The sequence below is a fragment of the Acomys minous genome (genome assembly GCF_964271855.1).
Source record: "Acomys minous genome assembly, chromosome: 19".
Lineage (NCBI taxonomy): Eukaryota > Metazoa > Chordata > Mammalia > Rodentia > Muridae > Acomys > Acomys minous.
The window spans coordinates 64,641,062-64,657,543 of record NC_140499.1 but is presented as its reverse complement, the minus strand read 5'-3'; the positions used below and the strand labels follow the sequence as shown (position 1 = coordinate 64,657,543).

Sequence of the window (16,482 nt, the reverse complement as noted above, 5' to 3'; positions counted from 1 at the left end):
ACCTTAGCCTCTGGCTCCTGAGTTCATTGGTAAATCAAACAGTTGGGGCTTGTTTAAAGAACACTGATGGGCCCTAAATTTATTCACTTTTTCGATTGACTTGGCCAGAATTCCCATCAGATAATCAGTTCAAAATGGTATCTTAGGTTATAATAGTATTTGGGACCTCTGTGAATACTGTAAGCAGTCAGAGAAATGAAAAAAGAAAAGGATTCTCCGTTTCGTATTTCTCATTTACCCACTCCAAGCCCTGATTGTTTTGTGTTCTCTCCCCCCCCCCCCTCTCTCTCTCTCTCTCACACACACACACACACACACACACACACACACACACACACACTGTGTAATTGCCTGCTTTTTAAGTCACTGTTGAAGCAGTGCACCATGACTGAATGGAAGCAGAGGAGCAGACCCCTGCAGTGTGCACACATCCCCTACACACTTTCCCAGGCTGGTGCATTTCTACTTCCCTGCTGCAGCACCCTCCAATTATGACTATGGCTTACTTTTATTTTTTTTAATCTCTAAGCTCTGGAGGCTCAGGAGGAAGAAGACAAGTTAGATGGCGCCATTGGTGAAAATATTCTGTCTCTTTTTCCATTGTGTATTTCTAGCCTATTTATGAAAAATCAGGTGTCCATAGATAGGTATTTAGGTTTATGTCTCAGTCTTCAATTCCATTCCATTGATCAATATGTCTGCTTTAGGCCAATACCATACAGTTTTCATTACTGTAACCCTATAACACAACTTGAAATCAGAAATGAGAGATCCTGTAGTCCTTTTATTGCTCAGGATTGTTTTAGCTATCATTTTTGTTGTTGTTGATGTGGTTGTGTTTTGTTGGGTTTCCATATGAAATTGAGAACTGTCTTTGAAGATCTGTGAAGAGTTGTGGTGCCATTTTGGTGGGGATTGCATCCAGTGTGTAGATTGTTTTTAGTAAGGTGGTCATTTTTACTAGGTTAATCCTCCTGATCTGTGAGCACTGGGGATATTTCCATCTTCTTATATCTTCTTCAACTTCTTTCTTCAAAGACTTGAATTTTTATCCTATAAGTCCTTTGATTGCTTGGCTAAAGTTGCTCAAGATGTTTATATTCCTCGGGGGTATTGTGAAAGGTGGGTTTCTGGATTTCTTTCTAATTCTGTTTATCATTTTTATATGGGAGCTCTGCTGACTTTTGTGAGTACATTGTTATCCAGGTACTTGATGAAAGTGATTATTAGCTGTAGAAGATCCTGGGTGGAATTTTTAGGTTCACACGTCTACCTTCATATCATCTGCAAAGAAGAATATTTTGACTTCTTTTTTCCAATCTGTGTGCCCTTTATCTCCTTCAGTTGTCTCATTGCTCTTTCGAAGACATCAAGTACTATATTCTATGGGAAGAGAGAGAGTCGACAACCTTGTCTTGTTCCTGATTTTAGTGGAGTTGGTTTGAGTGTCTCTCCATGTAGGTCGATGCTGGCTGTGGGCTTGCTGGATCCTGCCTTTATTATGCTCAGTTGATGTGTCTCTAATATCTCCAGGATGTTTCTCATGAATGGTGTTGGATTTTGTCAAAGGCCTTTTCTACATCTAATGAGGTGATGTGTGCTTTCATCTTTCAATTTGGTTATACAGTAGAATCAATGTCCTGATTTTTGCCTGTTGAACCATCTTGCATCATTGGCATGAGGAGGAACATGGTGGATGAGCTTTGATGTGACTTAGGGTTTGGATTTTGAGTATTTTATTGAGTACTTCTGAATAATTTTTTATAAAGGAAATTGGTCTGTAATTCTCTTTCTTTGTTGGGTCTTTATGTAGTTTGGGTATGAGGGTAACAGTAGCATCATGAACAGATTGGGCAATGAGCCTTCTGTTGGTATTTAGTGGAATTATTTGATTAGTATTGGTGCTAACTGTTCTTTGGAAGACTTGCTAAATTCTGTGCTAAAATGGTCTGGCCCTGGTTCTTTTTGTGTGAGGTAACTTATTTTTTCTTTTTCTTTATTCTTCTCTCAAGCAGTACATCCCGACTGCAGCCTCCCTTACCTAAGCTCCTCCAAAATCTGCCCCCTCTACTTCCCCTCTCCTCTAAAACTACTGTTCCTACTTTTCTTCCAAACAAAGTATGTCTCTCGGGGATAATAACTGAACACAACTTGACAAGATGCACTAAGAGTAGGCTTAACCCATCACACCAGGGCTGGGTGAGGTAACACAGGAGTAGGCAGAGGGTCTCAGGAGCAGCCAGAAGAATCAAAGATGTCCTACTCCCACTGCTAGCAGTCATGTAGAAGGGGATGGTTTGGAATGGTAAGATCTGTGGGACCTCAGTAGCTGTGAGGGGAGGGGCAGTGAAGTCCCCCACAGGGTGTCTGCTGTAGAGCCAGAGATGGTACTGAGGGATTGCCCTTGGGGGAGCTGAGGGAGAAGAGATATTCAAGCCCATATACAGCTTGGTCTTCTGGCCACCATGGCCTGGGGGTTAGCACTGGGTGCCTGCTGTAGTCTGGGGGCGCGGGTGGGGGATCTGGGATGAAGAGAAGAGTGGGAGGATATTTGATGGGGATGTTCTGTGGGATCCACCTGAGCCATGGGCAGGCATGGAGGTGGCTGCTGCTGTCTCAGGCTGAACTGCACTGCACCAGTGTCTTGGGATGCAAATGTGGATCTGACCTCCGGTCACTCAGCCAAGCCAAGGTGAGTACTGAGTCCAAACAGACTCAGGCTCCAAAGCAAAGCTAGCCATACACCAGGCAGTGAGCAGCACCCATGCCTTGTGTTTCAGATGGAACTCTGGGCCACAAGGTGATAGTGTCTGGGTCCAGAGGAGACTACAGATGCTAGTCCAGCTTGCTATACCCAACAAAACCTTCGGGAACCATTGATGAAGAAATCAAGATATTCCATGACAAAATGAAATTCAAACAGTACCTACCCACAAATCCATCCATACAGAAGTCACTAGAAAGCAAACTCCAACCCAAAGAGGCTAACTACACACCAGGATAACACAGGAAATAACTTCACTTCATCAAAACAAAAACTAGACTAACACATTACACAGCCAACATCAAAATGAAAGGACCTAACCGTCACTGGGCATTAATTTCTCTCAACATCAGTGGTCTCAACTCTTCAATAAAAAGACACAGACTCACAGAATGTATGCATAAATAATACAACATTCCTCTGCATTCAAGAATCACATCTCAGCATCAAGGATAGACATTACCTCAGAGGAAAAGTCTGGAAAAATGGCTTCTAAGCAAATAGAGAAAGGCAGCAAATTGGAGTAGCCATTCTAATATTAATCAAACAGACTTTCAAACAAAATCAATAAAAAAAAATTGAGCAAGGACGCTTCAGACTCATCAGAGGAAAATTCAACCAAGACACAGGGCAATTCTGAACAGCTATGCTCCAAATAAAAGGGCACCCATAATTGGAAAAGATACAGCAATAAAGCTTAAACTATGCATTGATCACCACACATTAAAAGTGAGAGGCTTCAATATCTCCCTCTAACCAAACGGTAGGGTCTAGGAAACAGGAGCTAAACCAAGAGATAATAAAAGTAGCCGATGTCGTGAATCAAATGGACCTAAGAGATATATATATATAATTCACCGAAACACCAATGATTACATCTTCTTCTCAGCAGCTCATGGAAACTTCTCCAAAAATTCACTATATAGTATGTCACAAAGTGAGCCACACCAGACACAAGAAAATTGAAATAATACTTTGTATCCTATCAGACTACCATGGACTAAAGCTGGACCTCAACAACAACAAGAGAAGTAACAAAAATCCTACACTACTTGGAAACTGAACAACTCTCTACTCAACGACAGCTGGGTCAGAGAAGAAATGAAGAAAGAAATTAGGGACTTCCTAAAATTCAGTGAAAGCAAAGGTAAACCATACACAAACATGTGGGACACATTGAAAGCAGTGCTTAGAGGGAAATTCATAGCACTAAGTGCCTTCACAAAGAGATTGGAAAAATCTCAAACGGGCAACTTAATGACACATGTGGAAGCCCTAGGGGGGGGGGAAAGAAGCAGGACCACCCAGGAGGAGTAGATGGCTGGAAATAATTAAACTCAGGGCTGAAGTCAATACATTGGAAAGAAAGAGAACATGTCAAAGAATCAACAACATCAAGAGCTGGTCTTTGAGAAATCACCAAGATAGACAAAACCTTAGCCAAACTAACTTAAAGGCAGAGGAACACTATCCAAATCAACAAACCCAGAAACAGAAAGGGAGACATACAAACAGACACTGGAGAAATAAAAAAAATCATTAGGTCTTACCACAGAAGCCCATATGACACAGAATGTGAAAATCTAGAAGATATGGACACTTTTCTTTTTTTTAAAAAATATTTTATTAATTTATTCTTGTTACATATGGACACTTTTCTTGATAGATTCTGCTTTCTAATGTTGAACCAAGATCAGGTAGAGAAATGACATAGTCCTATTTCTCCTACATATGGAGAAGCAGTCATCAAAAGTCTCCCAACCAAACAGAAGCCCAGGGTCAGATGGTTTCATTGCAGAATTCTACCAGAACTTCAAAAAAGAGCTAGCTCCGATGCTCTTGAAAGTACTCGACAAAATAGAAATGGGAGGAACATGGCAGGGATAAATGTAACACAATCACAAAAGGATAGTAACTGTGTGGAATTCACACCATCCCTTCACTTATGGACCTTTAGCTACAGGAAGAAGATACACATGGGATGGCCCTTCTTGCTAAACCTTGAGTCCATCTGGAGTGAACTCAAACCCCAGAATGGAGGTCCTACCTGTGAGAAAGATTTGGCTTCAGTTCAAGTAGGCAGATCCATATGGAATCCTGATTTGGAAGTCCAACAACACAAAGTTGACACTAGATCTCAAAACAAGGAGCCACACCCTTTGAATCCAGGTCTTGATCCTGGCAACCACACCTTTAATTAGGCCACACCTTCCCTGTAGGACTATATAAGGGCATGGAAGAAGGAAGGTTGAGATTTTTGCCACTTGGCCCCTCTTGGCTAGCAAGTGCAGTCCATCACCGGCATTACAGCTTGCTTCTGCTGAATTGCAGTGTATACTGAAGACCAGCAGAGACATCGCCTCCTGGACTGAACAGCTGACAGGCCTCTTGGCATCTCTGTGCACAGCCAGCGGTCAGTGGATTAGCTTGACTGCAGCCTGTAAGTCATTCTCCTTAATGCCCTTGATCTAGCTTCCTTCATTCTCTAAGATCTGTTACTCTGAAATTTTCATTATGTCCTTGTTTTTGACAGCTGAAATAGAATTCCATGGTGTATATGGACCACAGTTTCTCTATCCATTCTTTGGTTGAGGGAAATCTGGATTGTCCAATTTCTGGCCATTACCAATAACATTGTAGAACAAATGTCCTTGTTGTATGGTAGAGCATCTTTGGTGTATATGCCCAGGAGTGGTATACTTGGGTATTGAGGGAGTGCTGTTCCCAAGTTGCAGAGAAAGTGCCAGAATGATTTAAAAAATGGTTGTACCCGTTTGCACTCTCACTAGCAATGAAGGAGTGTTCCCCTTTCTCCACATCCTTACCAGCACGTGTGCTGTGTTGAATTTTGGTCTTAGCCATTCTGAAGGTGTAAGATGGAATCCCTGAGAGGTATTGATTGTATTTTCCTGATGGCTATGGATGTTGAGCCTTTCGTTAAGTGCTTCTTAGAAATTTTATATTTTTTCCTGCAGAGTTTTCTGTTCAGCTCTGTACCCAATATTTTAATGGGATTATTTGCTTTGTTGGTGTTTAATTTCTTGAGTTCCTTATTTGGACTGCATATTAGCCCTCTGTTGGATGTTGAGTTGGTGAAGATCTTTTTTCAGACAGTAGGCCGTAGTTTTGTTTTTTGGCAGTGGCCTCTGTCTCATAGGAACTTTTCAATTTAATGATGTCTCACTTATTAATTGTTGCTCTTAGAGTCTGAGCTGTTGGTGTCTCTTCAGGAAGTTGTCTCCTGTGCCAAAGAGTTCAAGGATCTTCCACACTATCTCTTCTACTAGATTTAGTGGTCCTCGTTTTATGTTAATGTCTTTTGTCGTCTTGGACTTGAGTTTTGTGCATTGTAATAACTATGGATCTAGGATGTTCTCATTGAAAATCCCAGATCACTTTATTTTTCCACTAGAGACACAGGAGACAGATACTGTGGTGAAAAACCTGCTAGCTCAGAGAGGCAGAGAAAACACCCAGCTGACCTCCCTGCTCAGCTCGCCTCCTGATGGAAAAGGTCCCAAAGTCTCATTAGCTCAGCTGACTGCCCAGGAAGAAAATACCTAAAAACCCAAGTCCAAAAGCTTCCAAAGGCCAAGCACCAAAGGTCAAGGAGCTCAAGCTAAAATCCCAAGATCCTGTTATCCTGAAAGCTATCTTAATTGTTCCTCTGCTCAAAGCCTCGCCTACATTTAATCCCTGTCAGCTGCTTGATTGCTCCACCCAATGACCTAGGGTTAACTTTACTAAATCCTGTGTTTTTATAGTTCACAATGTCAGGGGTCACAATGGGATCAAAGGCAGTATAAACAGTTCACAATCTCAAGGACCAAAATGGGATCTCAGACAGGATTTTCTAGTTCACCATCTCATGGATCACGTTGAATCCAACATCATGGAACATATATGTTTGCATTTTTTGACATGTAGACAGGCACTAGAGCAGCACAATTCATTGAAGGTGCTTTCTTTTTTCTATTGTATGGTTTGCCTTCTTCCTCAAAAATTATATGTGTGAGTGTATTTGTGGATCTTTGATTGGATTCCATTGATTGCCCTGTCTGTGTTTATGCCAGTACCATGCACTTTTTATCACTGTTGCTCTATAGTACATCTTGAGATCAGGGACAGCCATCCCTCCAGAAGATGTTTTTATGGTCAGGATTGTCTTAGCTATTCTGGGTTTTTGTTTTCCCAAATGAAGTTGAGAGCTGTTTTTAAAGGTCTGTAAAGAATTGTGTTGGCATTTAATGGGCACGGCATTGAATCTGTGGGTGGCTGTGGTAAGATGGCCATTGTTTCTTGGTTAATCCTACCTATCCTCAACCATGGAAGATCTTTCCATCTTCTCATATCTTCTTCAGTCTCTTTGATTTTTTTTTCATACAAGACATTTAGTTCCTTTGTTACAGTTACATCAAGATTCTTTATGGTTTTTGTGGCTATTGCACAGAGTGTTGTTTCCCTGGCTCTACCCATCAGGAGATCAAAGCAGAAGCTCAGTCTCACAGCCCAACTTAGGGCAGAGTGCAGGGAGTGCTATGGAGGAGTTGGGGATAGAAGGACCCATATGGGACAGGATCTCTATAAAAGACTAACAGAGCCAAGAAATCTGGGCCCATGGTCCCTGCAGATTCCTGTGCACCAAAGAAGGGCATGCATGGGGAAAAGCCTGACACCCCACTCAGAGGTAACTTATTGGCATCTCCATCTCACTATGGGGCCCATAATTATTAGAGCAGGGACTGTTCCTGCCATGGACTCTGTTGGCTGCAGTTAGATGACTTTCCTGTGGCCATGTGCTTTACCATGCCAGAGAGGAAGAGGATATAGGCAGACCTGAGGAGACTTGATAGCCTGGGGTCAGTTGGTATGGGAGAAAGGCTTTCCCGTCTCTGAGGACTTGGGTAGGAAATTTGAGGGGCAAGGGCGTTAGGTTGGGGCCTGGAAAAAATGAGAGAGGGGGCTACAATTGGGATGTCAAATGAAAAAAAATTAAATATACTTAAATTTTAAAAAAATGTATAAAATGTTTCAAACACTTTAAAAGTTGTGTACAGTAGGCAAAACTAGTTACCAACTGATCTAATTCAATATAGAGAAAGATATGGAGTGATGTAAGAGTCACTAGGGCCTGGACTGTCTTCTGTGAAATTTATACTGACACTAAACTTCTGAAAAGTATTTGTTCTTATGTCCTACAGGAAGAAGAGAAACCATATCTTGATTCTTCATTTTGGATCGAAGTTAAACTTCAAACTGCTTCCATTAGAAATGTCAGGGGACGAGGCAGGCAAGACCCGGGGCTCCACACATATCACTGTGCAGAAGATTTCCTACAGGTGGACCATCAGCAACTTCTCCTTTTGCCTGGAGGGGATGCGGGACCCCATTTTCAGTGGGACTTTCTCATCAGGAGCCAATGACAACCGGAAATGGTGCTTGAGAGTTCACCCCAAAGGCATTGACATAGAAAGCAAAGATTACGTGTCAGTTTACCTGGTGTTGCTCAGGAGTCCGAAGACCCCTGTTTGGGCAAAGTTCCAGGTTTGGATTATAAATGCGGAAGGAGACAAAACTCTAGGACTGAAGAGCCGGCGAGCCTTTAAGTTCCTTCCTGGTATGGACTGGGGATTCAAAATGTTCATCCTTCAAGGTTTCCTCTTGTCCGCGGCAGAACGCCTTCTCCCTGAGGACCACCTAACGCTGCTCTGCAAGGTGACCATGGTCCAGGACACCTATAGCATTTCTGAAGAGGACTCCACACCTGCGATAAAGGTTCCAAGGTGCACATTTACAGATGACCTAGGGGAGCTGTGGGAGACTTCCCACTTCACAGACTGCTGCCTGTTGGCAGGTGGTCACGAATTCCGGGCTCACAAGGCCATCTTAGCCGCTCGCTCTCCAGTGTTCAGCATAATGTTTGAACACAACATGAAAGAGAAGCCAAAGGACCGAGTTGAGATCCAGGACATGGAGCCTCAAGTCTTCAAGGAGATGATGGGATTCATTTACACAGGGAAGGCGCCAAACCTCCACAGCTTGGCCCCTGCTGTGCTGGCAGCTGCTGACAGGTTTGGCCTGGAGCAGTTGAAGGCCATGTGTGAGGACGCCCTCTGCAGGGACCTCTCAGTGGAGAATGCTGCTCACACTCTCTTCCTGGCTGACCTCCACAGTGCACAACAGCTGAAAATGGAGACCCTCGATTTCATTACAAGTCATGCTTCCGAGGTCTCTGAGACCTCAGGGTGGAAGGAAATGGTGGAAGCCCATCCCCACTTGCTGGCTGAAGCATTCCATTCCCTGGCTTCTGCACAGGGTCCTTGGCTGGAGCCCCCTCTCAAACGGCTGAAGCAATCCTTGCACCTGGATAGTTGTGACTAACCTTGTCTTCCACAAGGCCAGACCACCGTGCTGTGACCAGTGACCTCCAGGTACACCAAGGCATTGCTGCTGCATTTACAGTGGATCTGGGGAAAGACAGCCTGGTGGCTCAGGATTTCAAACATCTGGAATAAGTTGGAGTGGTTGCCATGTTGGCAATCTTGGAGTCAGGTGTGGTCTACCTAACATCTGCCTTCTTGCTGTACTTTTTTCGTGTTTGTCGCCTGAGTTGGAGACTGAGAGTCAGAGTAGGTGCTTGCAACTAATGCCCCAAAATGATATTTTGGGGAGAGGGAACTTATTTCTTTCAACTGAGAAAAACACATGACCAAAGGATCAGGTCAGAGGAGAAAACAAGTATTTACATTTAATCATAAGGGTAGAAAAAGAGAAAGCAACCTTCCCCCCCCACCCCCTCTCCCATAACTAGTTTGTGGGGACTGGGGACATAACTCAGTTGGCAAATCAACCTGGACTGTTCCCAGCACACACAGGAGTTTTCATCCATCTGTGACTGGACATCCAGGGATCTGAGACACTTCCTGGAGTGCATGGGCACATACATCTCTGTAGGCAGAGACTTGCAATATAATGTGAACTGAATAAAAATGATGAAATCTCTTGTGGTTTTCCATCGTGTTTATGTTCAGTGACACCACGTTTAGTCCATCCAGCTCTGCTCTGCTGTGAATGACTGTATTAGACTCTTGTCTGCAATCCTAGCATAGTTTTATTAATAGTGCCAGGGGTTGGGTGTCCCTTATGGGATGGGTCTCAGGTTAGACGTCAATGGATGGCCAGTGCCTCCATCTCTGCTCCATCTCGAGCCCCGCGTTTTTTTTAGGGGAGACAAATATAGGTCCAAACTGTTATGAACCAATTTGATTCAAATAGTTTTAAATGGTAAAGTTAGTTTATGGGTATGATAAATACTTTTGTGGACCTCCAGATGCCTCACTAAGGATAGCCTTGTAGCGGATTTGTGGCTGCAGATAAGCCTCCACTCCAGATGGCACCTTGAATCCTGGTATTTCACCATAAGTAGAGGCAAGTTTGTTTAAACTTTACATAAACCTAAGTAGGAATGAAGCTACCTAGAGATGTCTGAATTTACTCTGTTTCTTAGAATGAAAGACAGACAAAATTGTTGTCCTGAACTCACTATGAACTAAGAGATAGCTGGATAATGTATAGTTAGGTCAGCGCTAATTGGTAAGTCGTACATTGTTGTAACCTTTAGGCCTTGTCACTCTGAACTCACTGTGACCTTATGATATAAATACTTAGATAAGAAATGTTTAGATTCAAAACATGTAACCTGTAGTATTTTAGAATTCATCTGTTTTCATGATTAATTGCCTTTCTTCGACTATGAGGTAAAACCCTTTTCTCGGACATATAAGTATGGTCATCTACAATAAACGGTGCTAAAATTGGGAGGCTTAACTTCAGTTGAAGTTAAGATGCCTGACTTCATCCACGTTTTCTCTTGAAAGTGTGTGTGTAAGTGGTTTGTTTTCTATCTCTTTCTTATTTCTTATTTCCCTGTATATTTACAAATAAGTTAGCAGACTCAGGGCATTAGCACTCTATGGCTAATAAGCCCAAATTTACATTAGCTAACTGGAGATCTCCACCGGGAGGCCTATCTATAGATCAAAGAGCCTCCTTTTATGACCCTCCTGATGTCTCTAGCCAGAAGCCACTTTTATATCCCAGCCATAGGAAAACTGTGGTCAGCTTAAAATCTCCTCCTCAGTCTCAGTACAGCCAGTCCTTAGAGAAGAAACCTTGGGCTCCTTTTCTTCTTCCCTCTTTCAATCCTGATCAGTTGCCTGAGCCATCAGCTCTGACCACCCAAGAGATAAAGTGAACTGGAAGGGCATATGCATCCAGCCCCAGAGACCTGACCCTGGACCTCTTCAGAGCAGCAGCTTCGAGTTAACAGCAGAAAATCTTTTTTGTATAAAAGACATAAAAGCATTTATGAGACAAGGTGCACAGATGAAGGTTAGCAGTAGGATATACAAAAAAAGTGACAGTGGGAACTAAAGATGTCAACCACGGGGACCGACTGAACAATCCTTCACACCAGCTGTTTGATTCTTCTCTTTTGTGTTCCTTCCTAAGGAGGTTGATTTTAACTTTTACCAAGGGGTTTCTAATTACATCTTAATGACTGGCATAGAGGCAGCTTTGTTGCCCTAAGGCATTGTTAGTCCATCCTCCTTGAGGAACAGCAAGTGTAAAGCCCGCATGTTCTGCAGAACTCTTTCATCTAAAGAATCTACTTGATGTTCTAGAAAAAATGATGGCTGGATTTATTTGGTCCAAGTACACAGACACACGCAGACACACAAAACAAACAAACACACAGACACAGACACAGACACACACACACACACACACAGACACACACACACACACACACACACACACACACACTCCACAACACATTACAGAACAGCCAGGGCTTTGTGTCCGCACTATAGCCCAGCTAGCCTATCATTGTAGTCCTAGAATATTCCATCACAGCTGAAGCAGAAGCTCTGAGCCCCTGCTCAGGGGTTCTGCTCAGTCCAATCATGACACGTTTCCCCAAAGAACCCGGTTGTGCTGTGTTTTGGGAAGCCCCTAAGTTGACTCTCAATTTCCAACCTATGAGACAAAAATGAAACAATTTCAGCAAGAAGGCACATGTTAGGTAGAACACACCAGGCTCCAGGGCTGCCCACTTGGAGATCATTCCAATTTCTTCCAGATGTTTGAAATCCGGAGCCACCAGGCAGACTTTCCCCAGACTCAGTGGAAATGCAGCGGCAATGCTCGGGTCTACCTGGGAGTCACTGGTAACAACACAAGTGGTTGCTTCTAGAAGAAAGATGTAGGTCACAGCTAAGTAGGTGCTGAGATTGCTTCAGGTGCTTGAGATGAGGCTCCAGGAGAGGACTCTGTGAGGAAAGCAGGTGGCTAAGATGGCCTTGTGAGACATGAATTCCTGGCCATTTACCAACAGTCTGTAGTGTGTGAAGCAGGAAGTCTCCCACAGCTCCCCTAGGTCATCTGTCAATGTGTACCTTGGAACCTTGGTTGTAGATGTCATGTTCTCTCCAGAAATGCTGTGGGAGTCTTGAGCCATATCTACCACGCATAGGAGGGTGAGGTGGTCCTCAGGGAGAAGGCGATCTGCCTTGGACAAGAGGAGATATCTTTGGATGGACATTTTGAAATCTCAGGTGTTGCCCTGCAGGAACCTAAAGACAGTTCTGCTTCTCAGTCCTGGGCATTTCTCTGCTTAGGGACATGTGATCCAAAAGTGGAACTACACTCAAGCTGGGCCCTTAGGACATCCGAGTCACACGAGGTAGACTGATGGGCAGTCTTTGCTTTTTTCATCAATCCCATTGGGGATGTCCTCTCAAACAAGGTATCAGTTCATGAGTGGCTCCCGGTGAGAAAGTCCCACTTCAAATGGCTTCCTGCAATCCCTCCAGGCAAAAAGAAAAGTTTCTGACAGCCCAAGTGTAGGAAAATTTCTGGACAGTGATCTCTCTGGGGCCAGAGCTCTTGGCTGCTTGGTTTCTTGACATTTCTATCGGTGGTACTTTGAAGTTTAAATCTAGATATGATTTCTCTTTAACTTGTAGGACACAATTACAGGTCCTTTTCAGAATTTTAGTGTCTGCTCTATGCTCTGCTTCCACACTGAGAATAGGGAGGTGGGTCTCTCTGTGATTGTCTTTTTTATTTATTCATTTTTACTCACTTTACATCCAGATTGTGGCATACTCCTTTGTCTTCTCCTGGTCTCCCTCTCCCTACCTCCCTTTCTTCCCCTTCACCCACCCCGAATCTTTAGAAAGGGGGAGCCCTCCTTTCATGCCATATGACCCCAGCCTACCATGTCTCATCTGGACAGTCTGTATTCTCTTTTTTAAAAAACTTTTATTTTATTAATTTATTCATATTACATCTCAGTGGTTATCCCATACCTTGTATCCTCCCATTTCTCCCTCCCTCCCATTTTCCTTTTACTCCCCTACCCTATGACTGTGACTGAGGGGGACTTCATCCCCCTTTATATGCTCATAGGGTATCAAGTCTCTTCTTGGTAGTCTGCTATTTTTCCTCTGAGTGCCACCAGGTCTCGCCATCCAGGGGACATGGACAAAATGAGGCACCAGAGTACGTGTGAAAGTCAGACCCCACTCTCCACTCAACTGTGGAGAATGTCCTGTCCATTGGCTAAATCTGGTTATGGGTTTGAAGTTTATGGCCTGTATTGTCCTTGGCTGGTGCCTTAGTTTGAGCAGGACCCCTCGGCCAAAATCTGCCTATCTTAATGTTCTTCCCGAAGGTTTCTAGGACCCTCTGGATCCTTCTACTTTGCCATTTTCCCATGCTTCTCTCATCTAGAATCCCAATAGGATGTCTTCCCCTCTGTCCCAGTTTCTTGGTAAGTGAAGACTTTCAAGACCCAGCTATTCCACTCCTTGGAATATACCCAGAAGATGCTCCAGCACAAAACAAGAAACCTTGTTCAATCATGTTCATAGCAGCCTTATTCATAGTAGCCAGATCATGGAAACAGCCTAAGTGTCCCTCAGTAAAAGAATGGATAAAGAAACTTTGGTACATTTACACTATGGAATACTACTCAGCAATTAAAAACAAGGATGTCCCCAAATTTGTGGACAAATGGATTGATTTACAGATGATCATAATGAGCGAGTTAACCCAGAAGCAGAAAGAATCAAATGGTATATACTCTCTTATATCTGCATACTAGCCCAAGGGGCATTTCCCAGGAACAAGTATTTCTAACCTTAGGGTAGATAGTACTCTACAATCATTCACAAGAGAGCAGAGCTGGAAGGACTAAATTTGACTTCTCTGAACATAAGCGCTTCAGGAACCCACAAGAGATTTCATGATTTTTATTCAGTTCACATTTCATATGTAAGGCTCTGTCTACAGAGATGTATGTGCCCATGCACACCAGGAAGTGTCTCAGATCCCTGGATGTCCAGTCACAAATGGATGAAAATCCCTGTGTGTGCAGGGAACAGTCCATGTGTCCTCTGCAAGAGCACCATTGCTTTTGCCACCTGAGTTATCTCTCCAGTCCCCACACACTGAGTTATGGGAGGTGGGGACAAGTCTTTGTCTTTTGCTACCCCTTTGAGTAGATGTTAATGTTTGTTTTCTCCTTTGACCCGACACCTTGGTCATGTGTTCTGCTCAGTGGAATCAAAACAGGTCCCCCGACACCTCCTAAAACCATCTCTCTGTATTGTGTTTCCTGCAAGCACCTAAGTTGACTCAGTCTTCAAGTCAGTGGACAAAATGAAACAATTCCAGCAAGAAGGCAGATGTTAGGTAGAGCACAGCAGAGCCCAGGGCTACCCACATGGCAATCATTTCTACTTCTTCCAGATGTTTGAAATACTGAGCCACCAGGCTGTCTTTCCCCAGATCCACTGTAAATGCAGCAGCAATGCCTTGGTGTACCTGGAGGTCACTGGTCACAGCACTGTCTACCCTTGAGGAAGACAGGGCTAGGTCACATCTAACCAGGAGCTAGGATCTCTTCAGGCGTTTGAGAGGGGGCTCCAGCCAAGGACCGTGTGCAGAAGCCAGGGCATGGAATGCTTCAGCCAGCAAGTGGGGATGGGCTTCCCCCATTTCCTTCCACCCTGAGGTCTCAGAGACCTCAGAAGCATGACCTGTAATGAAACCCAGGGCCTGCATTTTCAGCTCTTGTGCACTGTGGAGGTCAGCCAGGAAGAGAGTGTGAGCAGCATTGTCCACTGAGAGGTCCCTGCAGAGGGCGTCCTCACACATGGCCTTCAAGCGCTCCAGGCCAAACCTGTCAGCAGCTGCCAGCACAGCAGGGGCCAAGCTGTGGAGGTTTGGCGCCTTCCCTGTGTAAATGAATCCCATCATCTCCTTGAAGACTTGAGGCTCCATGTCCTGGATCTCAATTCGGTCCTTTTGCTTCTCCTTCATGTCATGTTCAAACATGGCTCTGAAAACTGGAGAGCGAGCCCCTAAGATGGGCTTGTGAGCCCGGAATTCATGACCAGCTACCAACAGGCTGCAGTCTGGGAAGCAAGAAGTCTCCCACAGCTCCCCTAGGTCAGCAGTCAATGTGCACCTTGGAACCTTTATCGCAGGTGTCCAGTCCTCTTCAGAAATGCTATAGGTGTCTTGGACCATGGTCACATTGCAGAGCAGGGTGAGGTTGTTCTCTGGGAGAAGGTCTTCTGCCAGGGCCAAAAGGAAATCTTGAAGGATGAACATTTTGCATCCCCAGTTGTCGCCAGGAAGGAACTTGAAGACTTGTGGGCTACTCTTTCCCAGAGTTTTGTCTTCTTCCGCATTTATAATCCAAAACTGGAACTTTGCCCAAACTGGGGTCTTCAGACTCCTGAGCAGCACCAGGTAAACTGACACGTAATCTTTGCTTTCTATGTCAATGCCTTTGGGGTGAACTCTCAAACACCATTTCAGGTTGTCATTGGCTCCTGATGAGAAAGTCCCACTGAAAATGGGGTCTGGCATTCCCTCCAGGCAATAGGAGAAGTTGTGGATGGTCCACCTGTAGGAAATCTCCTGTACAGCAATATGTGTGTAGCCCCGGGTCTCGACTGCCTGGTCCCCTGACATTTCTACTGGAGACAGTTTGAGGTTCAATTTCTATCCAAAGCGAAGAATTAAGATATGGTTTCTCTTCTTCCTGTAGGACATAAGAACAAAAACTTTTCAGAATTTTAGTGTCTCACCTCCACTCTGTTCCCCACTTGCTGAGACTAGAAAGTTGTGTGTCTCTGTAATTATCTACCCAGATTTCAATATTAATTTCAGACAAGACCGTCAGGGCCCCTAGTGACTCTTACATTACTCCATTTCTTTCTCTGTACTGAATTAGATCAATTGGTAACTAGTTTTGCCTATAATACACAACTTTTTAAGTGTTTGGGAAATTTTTATACATTCTGTTAAAAAATTTATGTATATTTAAATATTTTTCACTTGATAACTCAATTGTAGCCCCCTCCCTCATTTACTCCAGGCATCATCTTTGCCCCTCGATTTCCCTATCCAAGTCCTCAGAGAGGGGGAGCCCTTCTCCCCTACCAACTGACCCCAGCCTATCAGGTCTCCTCAGGTCTACCTACATCCTCTTCCTCTGCAGCATGGTAAAGCACCCGGCCACAGGAAAGTCACCTAAGTGCAGGCAACAGAGTCCATGGCAGGAACAGCCCCAGCTCTACTTATTATGGGCCCCATATTGAGATGGAGATGCCAATAGGCTACCTCTGAGTGGGGTGCCT

General features: G+C 44.1%; 2 protein-coding genes across 4 annotated transcripts in view; one reads left to right on the top strand and one right to left on the bottom strand.

Moving 5' to 3' along the window:
* Positions 1-16,482, bottom strand: part of LOC311590337 (speckle-type POZ protein-like) — a 399,822-nt gene that overhangs the window by 96,970 nt on the left and 286,370 nt on the right. The window contains exon 3 of one of the 3 annotated variants that reach the window (XR_014776840.1): positions 15,613-15,884. The exons of 1 other annotated variant lie outside the window; for it this stretch is intronic. The gene's annotated coding sequence lies outside the window, so the exon portion shown is untranslated. Of the gene's footprint in view, positions 1-15,612; positions 15,885-16,482 lie in introns of those variants that run through there. One more of the 3 variants, XR_014776836.1, reaches the window with a different exon arrangement.
* On the top strand, positions 8,036-9,181 carry LOC311589807 (speckle-type POZ protein-like; the record flags this gene model as incomplete). The annotated part of the gene is made up of 2 exons (XM_084768456.1): positions 8,036-8,978; positions 9,162-9,181. 2 exons carry the CDS (start codon positions 8,036-8,038, stop codon positions 9,179-9,181), a joined length of 963 nt encoding a protein of 320 aa, XP_084624582.1.